This window comes from Anneissia japonica, unplaced genomic scaffold (genome assembly GCF_011630105.1).
Source record: "Anneissia japonica isolate Jap-2015-1 unplaced genomic scaffold, ASM1163010v1 scaffold1053_len387728_cov195, whole genome shotgun sequence".
In the NCBI taxonomy this organism is placed as follows: Eukaryota; Metazoa; Echinodermata; class Crinoidea; order Comatulida; family Comatulidae; genus Anneissia; species Anneissia japonica.
In genome coordinates, this window is record NW_022699258.1 from 300,948 (window position 1) to 313,120 (window position 12,173).

The following is a 12,173-nucleotide window of genomic DNA, read 5'->3' on the forward strand; positions in this document are numbered from 1 at the left end:
CAGCGATGGAAAACGTATCAACATTACTACCATTTGTTAATAGGCCTAGACCTAAAATCAAAAGAAATCTTGCTAAATTTCACATGTCTGATGTAGAAACAATCACGAGGCTTCGTAAAATATGCCGACAGCGAATCATTATGATGCTTGTCACACTGATTGCCTCTAAAACAACAAAGGTGGGCTACCGGCCGGCGGCCCGACTGCGCCTAGCTAGTATAGGCCTATCTTTCTCGCCAGCTCGACTACAGCAAGAGAGCTAGGAGTTGAATTCGTTTTACTCTCCGAAGGCTTAGGACCATGGAATAATTATAATCTTGTTAATTCAGTACCAGGCCTAGTTTAGTAGTTGATATGTAATTCGGACAACCTACAACTAGCCTAGGCCTACTACTAGTACTACACTAGGCCTCTAGGCCTAGTCATTATTCTTCCGAGTTTTTCCGAGATTTCTCATGGTTTGAAAGTGCATGTGTGAAACGAACCAAAAATCTTGGAATATTAAACTTGTTAATAATTGTTAAAAGTTGTAATATTTTCTGCTAGTGTGAAATGGGTATTAGTGTCTGCATTTTAACAGGGAAACTGTTGAAAATTTATGATTAGTGTTAATGTTAATGTCCATGTCTGCCTTGAAATAATATTGATTACGATGAATAACGATTGAATTAAATTGCATTTAAACAGAGTACCACCTTTCTAACAGTAACAGTTTAAGAGTTACTTAATATAAGCAAATTTCCGTTACATCGTTCCACAACAAAAGAAAAAAACTGTCTATTCATTTCTGAAACGACAAGTGAAGAAAAAACCCACAAAATTGAAGTACATCCTGACTTGGTGACAAAGATGCGTTGTGTTGTTAACTGTACATTCCAAAACTGATATCGTGCCAATTACCTTGTTCGCTTTCTCTGCATTTTTCCCTCGATGTCTTCAATCTGTCATTTAGTTGTTTAATTGACTCATCCATCTCCTTTAATTCATTTTCATTTACGCTCGGCAATTTTCCCTGGTTATGTTAAGAACAAGTTATATTTTTAGAAATTTTAGTATACTTTTTAACCTGTAGACAGAAAACATACAACTGATACTACAGATACTAAACACAAGAAGATTATTTAGTTAAATAAAAGATATACTGTCTTTTTTAACCTAATAAACTTGAAATTAAATAAAATTAAATATATGAATTGTGTATTTTAAGTTATTAACAATTGACTTGAAAATTAGTATTTTCCTCTGCCAATTGAGCAAAGTAAAAAATAATACTGTTCTTATATTTCTTTGCATAGATTTTAAATTTTGCAGGTAATAAATTTCACAATTTTCGTAGTAAAAACTCTACAAATTAATGATCTGTCTCATTGGTGGTTTAGTGATTTAATGCTCCATGATATGACTGATGTTACAGTGGCTGTATTCCCGAAATTTACAGAATTCACTTTGAAAAGAAGCCTTCTTTACTTTACAGAAGTAGCCTAGAAAAAAAGCCAATCTCAAAAAGTAGTCCATACAAAGGTCGAAAAAAAATAAAGCCCAGGGCTTCTATTTAAGGTTTTACAGTATAGCAAAAAGGGCTTCAATAAAATCTGTCATTACAAAATAAAATGTTAAAAAATTGTAAGAAACAAAAATCATGTGTGAATTATCATGTTGACAGCAGACCTTGCATTTCTATTCGTCAGGGTATTTACTGTATGCTTACAATATAATAATTTGCCAGTCTATTTCCTATAATCAGTGATGTACAATATGTATAATAGAATTATTATGCATAGAATTACTGGAATAGCTTTATCATAATTATGCAAGCCCCAATGATAAAGAAAATTTCAGTCTGTGGTTGCCTTGAAATAGTGTGTTAAAATTAAATAGTTATAAATTTAAATATAAATTTTTGACAAAATTAAATAATGGGACAACAAACTTATTTTTACATTTGACAAAACATTTGATTGATTAATGGTTGGTTGATTGATTGATTGATACCTGGTCAGCACAGTAGACCTTCTGCTTTCCATATATCTTTTCAATAATTTCTCCTTCTTTGGCCAGCTCTTCACAAACTCGTACAACAGACTACAGATGAAAAGAATAATGTGAAAATTAATATTTAAACTCTTCAGGACTTAAATTTGTTTTTGATAAGCCTATCCTCCTTAAACACAAAATTGGGCCAATTTTTTGGGGTGAGCTTATTTCAAGGAAATTCCCTCTTCAATTAAAAGGCAATTTTTCAGCACTGCATGCCTAATTCAAAGCCAATTTTTGATTTTTTTTTTTTTGATTTTTTTTGGGGAGGGGGGGGGAGGATTAACATCAGCTGAGCTACTCATTCAAATCTTACCCCTACCCTGGGCTTTTGATAGGAAAAAGGTAGAACATAAAATTGAGCGTAAAGTAAGGGATAGGCTCACACATGGGGTAGGCCTATACCCAAGGAATTACCGTATTAGTTTTTTTTGGGACTGTAAAACTATTAAAACACTATGCCCCATAAAAACCATTTTCGCATTACTCTAGCCTCAACTTTCTGTTGAAGTTTTGGGTACATTTACACTTTGGACATGCGCCAGGCATGACTCATGCCCGGCATGAACTTAACGCCAGGTGGTGTCCACACTGAATAGCTTGACAGTCTGCCCGAGAGACAAAATGACCGGAAGTTAAACAACAGTTCTGAAAACAAGGGTGATATACAGTACATGCTCACAAATAACATTCCAAAAAAACCTGCAAAAATTCATTTGGAAATGCTCACAATTCTTGACTAATAGAAACATTTTCTGATTGGTCAACATTTTAACATATTACAGGTCACATTGGATGAAAGATCACGTCAAGTGCCTAAGACATGGCCGGAAAGCTGACTTTAAACACCAAACAATTTCACGCCAGACTCATCTCAAACCACTTTATAGTTCACACTCAAAATTTCCATGCTACATAACTTGCACGTGGTGTGCGTCACGAATGAGGACTAGAACTATGTGATTGCAAATGGTTGCCAGCTTATAAAGGGTTGAGTTTAAGGGGTTCCGGTATTTTCCTGGAAAAATTATTGTTTCCTAGACGCCCGGCAATAACCTGTGAGGCGTTTTGGGCAATCAATAATTTCTGTTTCTTTATTTCTTTTTTCCTTTAAAAAAAAAAAAAAAAAAATTAATACAGTATTTCCATTACCTAAACATGTCAACTGTCGACTATACCTTTTTAAGTGACCGCCTCAACAAGAGACTACTTAATTCTGAACCAGAGGGCAATTGTTTACAAGAGGTTGACATTAGGTACTGTAGGTTGTGTGGGTTATTGTCCAACTTAATAATGGTCATTTATATAGCACCACTTCCTAATATATCTCTTGGGAGTAGGTAATCCCCCTCCCCTGTTTCACCACTTTATTATTAAATTTCATTACATGCTGCAGTACTAATACTAATACCATGGTTTCAAATAAGAAAAAAAAACACGATACAAATACAAAGTGTATCAATAGGGCCAGCTTGTTCCCACTTCTTACACCAGAGCTACTGCTATATAGCTAACGCTCCCCACTCTGAAAATGTGTTTCCTTGTTGAGATTTTGATGTTTGTTCAACAATTTTACATCAATCATAAAACCACTATTAGAACCTTAGCATTCCTACCCCAAGATGCAAAGCCTGTTTTTGTGTTGTGTCTCTTTTGACAATAATACCTCATTATGGTTCTTGCAGTGACAAAGAATTGAATTGAATTAAGGAGTTTGGCATGCGTTTAGTAGCATTATCATAGGTTCCCTTTGCCCTGTGATCATACAATGAATCATACAAATTTGATGTAATGTTTCTACCAGGAACAGGAAAAGCAGTCATGAATTAGTTGAGTAATCTCTAATTCTTTATCAGTCTGAAATCTGAGACTCAAGGAGACAAAAGACATTTTACAAAACTTGTTTGGAAATTTTCTATTTTTATGGGTTTTATGAGTTACTATTGATTTTGACTTAATCTTTCCAATATTATTATCCTTATTATTGTTTATAATCCTTGCCATTTTAAATTTAGTAAACATTTGGTAGTTTATTCCCTGAGCATTTCTAGTTTTAATTTAAGATTGACAGCTTCCACTTACACCAAAGAGATTGACAGGAGTAGTGGAAGCCAAACATTTATTAACAAGTAATGAAGCGGCAGCACTCTGAGACTAACTTTGAAGATGTAATTTTATTGGACACAAGCTTTCGCTGGCAGTCAATGCCAGCTTCATCAGGTGTGCGAAGTGTAAAATGAACAGACAGAGAGAAAATAACTAATTAACCAAAGGGTATAGAATTGCAAGGTCCAACTATCTTTATTTTGCAAATGCAATGAAACAAAATGCGATACAATAATATATATATATATATATATATATATATATATATATATATATATATATATATTACTATGCTGTTAAAAAACATAAATATCCAAAATTGCTGCAATGTAATTGGTTGTGATGTAACTTGCAACCTAAATATCTACCGTAAATGCCACCATGATTGTACAGGACTGTAAGTGTATCTTTGACGTTTAATTAATAAAATGCCGTTTTGACAAACAGTTCAGATCCTAGTTTAAGCCAAGCACATTATACTTAACCTTGGTTAAGCCGATAGGCATCAAGATGCTGGACTGCGCTTTATCAACCTGCCGTATCTGCAAGTGACCTTCACAAGAAGTGTAAAAATAAATTCTCAACAACAACTTTCAAACACAACTGGAAAAGCAAATTAAAATTTGAATAAAATCACACTCTATGAAGTTCCCAACCATTACCAATAAATTTTGCTGTAAGTATAATACCCGAGAGAAAATAGTGTACTCTACTTAACCAAAATATAAAAACTTAGCCCAACCAAACGCAACATTTTGAAAATCTTTTATTTTTTTTAAATAATTGTATGATTGTCTAGAAAGCCATTTTTCAAGCATTAAACAATAAATTTGATACCTTAACATGAATTTTAATCAACCAAATCACACTGGGTGAACAATGGCTGGCAATGAGCCTTTCAACTTATTGCCCTATATCAACTTGGAAATTTGGGCTGGGCGTCTGGGGATATGCAGCAGCTGGTGTAGAGGATCCCCCGAATTAACTACAACGTATACGGTAACATTTAACAAATACATACGGATACAAACATGTTCCCTACCCCAAATCTCAATCCTTAGCCTATAACTCTCAATGTGAGGGTTATTCGAGGAGCTGAGCCATAGACTCAAATTAAAACCTAATGCTGACAAAGTTTGAACTGGAATCTTTAGCACAACATTTGCATGTCTAAAAGTTTTTTTCCCTTAAATGTAATGGATATGGATACACACATGTTCTTTATCCGGACTACCAATCCTAATAGCCAACTCTCAATGAGGGTTATTCAAGAAGCTGAGCCATCAGACTCTAAATAACAACCTGACACTGTTCGGGTTGAAACTGGGATCTTTAGCACATTTAAAATTTTCATGTCATTTCCATTTAAAGTTTTCCCCACTAAAAATATCCAAGTAAACTTAGCTTCAAAATCTAATCAAATTAAAGCTATAAAAATTAAAGCAGTTGACTGCACTTCTGAAAACCTTGAGGTAGAATATTTAACAGGTTGTATATAATATTATATCACATTAGAATAGACAGCAAGGGCAATGAATAACAGTTAAGTAGTGGAATGAAATTGCAAGCACTAATTGCATGGTGCAGAACTACACATGAAACATAAAGTGGTAGCAGTGTGGGAAAGCGAATTAACCACCTACAGGGGAAGATCCAGGATGTCCGAAAGTGGGGCAGATCGAGGCAACACTATCCTACAGTAGAGGGCAAAATTTTTGGTTTCTAGACGCCCGAAAAAAGGCTCTGAGGCGTTTCAGGCTTTCAATTATTTCTTTTTCTTTCTTCTCTTTTGACTTTCCAAAAAAAGGGGGGGGGGGCACGCCCAGTCCAGTCCCCATAAATCCGCCACTGGCCTAAAGTACTACTATAGCTACAGGTTTTAGGTGTTGTACAGGTATATACAGCTAGTAATTCTTGGTTTCTTGTCATATTTTTAATGCTAATTGAATTCAATTGCTAAAACAATGTAGGTAATAATTTGACTTTTTGGGGAGGGATCTAGGACAGTACAGTATATTTTGAGCAGAGTTTAAATGATAATTATTACCGTAATACAGAAATGCTGATGACTCATATTTTGTGTGGCTTAACAGGTGGTCCATCTAAAGTGTGGTTTAAACAAGCGGTCTATTCAGTGGTCACTTTACAGACAGTTTCAGTCTCACTCTCTTGATCTCAGACTTCCTGGCTAGATACTTTATAGCCCTTCATGCTAATATTACAAAAATACCTCATCTACATAATTCTTTTACTTAAACTTTTATTATTTTACTTTTTTAAAATAAAGCCATTTTCACTGTGACATGCTCACTAGTGACATTCTTACCTACATAATTAAAATCTTGTTTGTGATTTGAAATTTTAGAATTTCATTTTATTCATTTTTACTTGTTTTGTCACCAAGATACATAAAAATACTATTAAATTTTTAAAAAACCAAAATAATTTAATTGAAGAAAAAATGAAAATAATTTATGAAATCTTTTAAAAAATGTTTTGTATACTGATTAGAGTGACTCATGAGTAGAAGAAAAAATGAGGTTTTGTCTGCATAATCAACTCTGAACCAATTTTAATCCTTGTATCCTTGTTGCAAATATAAACATCCTGAGTTTTCTATTATTGATAACTGTGATTCAACACAAAATCTCATTTACACATCTATACACCGTATCATTTGAACAAATAACACCCCCTCCCCACCCCACAAGAATGAACACCTCCCTTTTAATAAACACCCAGGACACTTATATTTTCCTTGAATAAACACCCTCCCCCATTAAACGACTGTAAACAATACTAATGGAACCAACCTTGGCTAGGATTGATAATCTCTTTATGATTACACAAAACACATTTTGACAACTAGAGCTCGCTTACCCTCTAATATGTGAACTTTACCATTAATTTCGATAAAAAGAAAAAAAACTTCCACTAAAATGAGATAGGTTGCATGTTGCCTTGCTCAATTATTTTCTTTCGTAATGTCATTAATATCATTTTTTATGAATTACAAAGCATGCTTCATAAATCAAGAGTTCAGGTGCATGTGATTTTGATAGCAGTTTCATATCATTTTTTATTTTTAAAAAAATTTAGAATCTGTGAGATGAGACTGCATTGGTCAGAGGCAGCCAAAGTAAAGTTTTATTTAGCTCATTGGGAAACCGAAAATCGATTGTGCTTAATGAAAATCGGCTGTGTTTGTTAACCAACTGTGCCTAAAAACTGAAAGTACATGAAATTGACTGTTCGAAAGTTGCCCTTTTGGCGTTCCATATTAAAACCGGATGCGGAAATATGTACGTTTAATGTTGCTCTTTTAGCGTTCCATACACAAAAACCACAAAACCAACTGATGGATACAGCTAGGAACGTGGAAGTAAACCATTTAAACTTCCATGTCTAAACAAACCCATGTGCTCAAAACAGAAGACCAAGTGAGATAGGACACTAAACATCATTATTATTTCTCCACATAACTCTGAAATATGAATTTATATTCACCTTTATGTTGTTACACTTTTTCAGACCGGTAGGTTTAGAATTCCCAACTTTTTCTTAAGACACACGGATTGAGCAGGTTTTGAAATAAGCTGAATTATAATATAAAGTGTTGTAGTTCCACATTTGCCTTAAAATTAAGAGGCATATATTTCAGCATATGTGGCAAAAAAAAAACGCCCACCACCCCCCCTCCCCCAACCCCGAAAAAAAAAAATAATAATCACCCCTCAAATACTCTTCTCAACAATAAACACCCTGGGGTTTTTATTTGAATAACGGTAAATTGCATTCATGATCAATGTACTATACATGCAACATACAATAATATGGTGCAGCGGTTGCATTTCGGTCTGTCAACCTCGAGGTCATAGGTTCCAAAATTTGCTGTGCATTTCACTTGTGTCCTTGGGCAAGGCGCTTTATCTACATTTGTCTCTCTCTACCCAGGATTATAAATGGGTACCTGGTAGGATCAGGGAGATGTAAATCTACGGTTTTCTCTCTCCAACCAGGAGTACAAGTAAACCTGGTAGGTTCAAACACAACCATGCGCTGATTACAGCTGCAACATTAAGGGGCATGAGTGTTGTGTTCCATGTGCTTGATCCAGTGACTGGGAGTAATAATGTAAAGCACATACAGGTTAGTTTACAATGCGCTATGTAAGTCAACAATTATTAATTATTATTATAAGCATCTTGTGTCCCTTGGCAAAAGGCACAGTATAAATCCCTATAAATCATTATTATTCCAATTTAATTAAAAGAATTTAATATTATTATAATTAAAACAGCATTGAGCACTGAATAAAATATTTCTAAGAACACATTATAACATGAGTAGTTCTATAAATATAAATTTTTTTTATAAGAGAACAGTTCTTAGAAACACATTTATGGAGAAGATGATGTCACGTTTGAGTCATTTAACATCTGGTACTTATTACTTATGATTGATATCTATGACAAAGTACTGTACAAATTTAAATACCAAAACATGAGCAAAGCTGATTTACAAATTGGAACCTAATTAAAAAAGGAAATGCAGCAAAACTGAATGACCAACTTGGAGAGCAATACACACCATCTAATATCCTAGAAATCTATTAATTCCAGACCTTTTGTCTAAAATAAAAATTATGCCAGTTTTCAGCACAATATTGTCAAGTTGCCTCACATTATTACTGTCGTCACTAAAACAATCTATCTTAATGAAAATGTTATCAAGAGATATAAAATCTGTATAGATACAGTATGGTGATTAGTCAATAGCCTAACCAATCAGTCTCATGGAATTCTGGAAGGCCTTTCGCACTCCAACAATAGAATGTAATTGTAAGAAATCAGTGCTGATGGGTATCATCATGCACAGCAAATTAAAATTAAATGTTAAGAAAGGTTCTGATATCCGCTAATAATCCAACGCTGCAAATTGCAGTGTTTTATAGCAGAAAAAGCAACATGTGTTAGCAGCAGGGAGCATATTTTATCACTTAAGTAAAGTCTGTTTAAATTTTCATTGTCCCTGCTTTTACTGTTAATTTCCAAAAACAAAGCTGAAAAGCTTGATAAAATAAATTATTTTTAACTAAGGTCTAGATGAGAATACACACATCCACCACATGCATACATGATCATGGCACCACTGCTTAACAGTGGTAGTAATTTTCTGTTTTTAAACTACCATTGTCAAACAAATGAAAGTTTATTTATGGTTTATGTACGTCAAAATGCACATCTACGATTTATTGGGAGTTTGCAGTGTAGTGTATGCTTTATTATTGTTGTAGCTTCTTCGGTTTAAATTTCATTACTTGATTTTGAGACAACATTATGCAGTGGACCAATGCCAAATTTTTTTTATTAATTAATTAGGGTCCAGGGCAACTTAATAAAAACTCATCATTTGCATAATACCTTAGGTTTTACGTCTGAGGTTGATGATTTTTTTGAAAGCCGTCAGTTCTGCATGAACTGGTAGACCACCCACAGATACAATACCGGTCAGAACCCTATTTAACTTTGTCCTGTTCTCGACCTAACACACCCCAAGTGCACAAAAGCTACTTGCATGTAAGGCTGGTATCTGAGCTGTTTGCACGCAAGGCCGGTAGCTGAGCTGCTTGCATGCAAGGCTGGTGCTGAGTTATTTGCATGATAGTTTGTAGTTGAGTTGTATGCATAAGAGTTTGGTAGCTGAGTTGATTGCATTTGAGACTAGCAACTGAGTTATTTGCATGCATGGCTGGTAGCTGAGCTGTTTGCATGAAAAGCTGGTATATAGTTAAGCAATTTGCACGCAAAGCTGGTAGTTGAGGAGTCTGCACGCAAGGCTGGTAGTTGAGGAGTTTTCAGGCAAGGCTGGTGGTAGTTGAGCAGTTAGGTATTAAAGACTAGTTCAGTTGATTGTGAGTAAGGTAGGGCTGTTGGCATGTTGAATGATATAGCTGAGTTGCTTGCCTTAGAAGTTGGTAATACAGTAGTTCGCATGTGAGAATAGTTGTCTGCATTCAAAGCTAGTTGAGTAGTTTGTAAAGTGAGGCTGAGCTGTTTGCATGTCGAATGATAGCTGAACTGTTTGCATCTGAGGATTTTTGCAGAACAAAACATGGTTTCATGTAAGCAATTTCCAACACAAACAAAATATTTTTATCATAATCAATGTTTTTTCCCATTAGTCAGACAGTACTCACTCACTAGTTGGTTGGTTTTAACTCTCAATCATTGATCTGATAATTGCTAGAGATCCTAGTGCACACTTTATTCAGCGCCATGATTTTGATAATCAATGACATTGTTCCCTTATAAATTTTGTGTCACTGCCGATCCACACATAAAGCCTCAAATGTGGGTGTAACAATGTTAAAAATACACTGTTTGATGAAAATGTCTGGCCCTGTGCCATACTAGTCTAATAACATCAATATCAATTATATTATGACACAATTTTTTTTAAAATATATTTTATCTCATTCACACGCAACAGCAAGTTTGGAAGAGCTGCTGTATAAAATATGAAAGATTTCAAAAACATCTAAAATTACTAAAACTTAATTATCAACTGACCTTTGAAATAATGTAAGCTGGAAGGATACCACTCTTACTAATGGCTTTAAAAAATATATTTTTATGACATCATCATCTGATTATTCCACCCAATCAGGTCGCAAGCCAATCTTCAAAGTTAAAAACAAACACTTTTGCTCAACTACACTGCTGTAGTAATACAGTTTTTACAATATGCTTCTGCTCATACACTTTACCACTGGTATTATTGAATGTGAATGATGATAGCAATGTTGGGAAAATCTGACAGCGAAACAGTAACTGTTATTATAAGTCAATCGTGACGTCATCACTGCAACTCCCAATGTTAATTCCCCACCGTCCACTAATTTTTCTATTAGTGGACGCTTGGCTTTTTTTAGGTTTGTGTGCAAAAAATAATTCCTCATTTTTTTTGTCACTGCGAAGACATCGTGCACCGAGATAAAAATTGAACTGTAATGGAAAATTACTTTCGTAAAATAAGGTTAATTAGAACCCGAAGAAAGTTACTTTAAATTCAATATTAAGTATGAACAATTAAGGAATTCCTTGAATCAATGAACCCTAACAATCTAAACAAACTGAACGCTTAATAGCAATATTCTAGACCTATTTTAAAGACTCAAGGAAGAAAACTAGATGTAGAGCCGCCGAGGCCTCCTCCTTCACTACTACCCTAGGCCGTATAGCCTAGCGTAGTTATGAAATCATCCCAAGATTTTTACCTGTCTGCACCTACCAAAAAGTTAGTGACAGTGACTGTATTCTGTATGCTTTGAAAAATGTTTATTTCTTTGACGAATGTGAAAAATTCCAAAAAAGTTCTTCTAACACAAAACAAATTACAAAATCGCCTAGGCCTACTGTAGTTATTCATCGTATCCGTACAGTACTGCTGATGTATAGTTAACGCGTAGGCGCTGCCTACTGTGCAGGAGCACATATCAGCATACGCACAAAATATAAATATGCACACAGTATATCGCTATAGCAACCGCTGACTGGTACAACACAGTTGGTTATAAAAACTAACATTAAAAGACGGCGATTGACTTATAAAGCAATTAGCAGAGCATGCATCTTACACTAGCAGAAAATTATTATACTTACAGTAGGTTAGATTTAATGCATTCAAAAAAACATTTTTTCAAGCATTAAATCTAACCTTCGTGTAATAATTTTCCTATAGTGTACTACGCAGAGCTCTACTAATTGCTTAGTATGGTCACCATGCCTGCTTGACGAGCCAGAAATGAATGTAATAAGACGGTTGTTGTTTAATATGTCAGTTATGTTTTACAGTAATTAAATGCTATTTAAATGCTGATACAATGAAATTCATGAGCTTTACCAAGCATAGGCCTACAGTATGGCAATTTGAAGGCTAAATGCAGGCTTGGTCCCAGAGGATTATATCAAAAGGAGGAATTCCGGGGATTATACGGTACTACTACAAAAGTTTGCAATTTTGGCGTCCAT

General features: G+C 34.6%; 1 protein-coding gene across 2 annotated transcripts in view; it reads right to left on the reverse strand.

Moving 5' to 3' along the window:
* The window catches only part of LOC117102940 (homologous-pairing protein 2 homolog), a 40,730-nt gene that overhangs the window by 19,490 nt on the left and 9,067 nt on the right, over positions 1–12,173 (reverse strand). For both annotated transcript variants that reach the window (XM_033243400.1, XM_033243401.1), the window contains 2 exons: positions 1,993–2,082; positions 901–1,012 (listed from right to left, as the gene is read on the reverse strand). In XM_033243400.1, the coding sequence (XP_033099291.1) occupies positions 901–1,012; positions 1,993–2,082 (202 nt within the window). The remainder of the gene's footprint in view (positions 1–900; positions 1,013–1,992; positions 2,083–12,173) is intronic.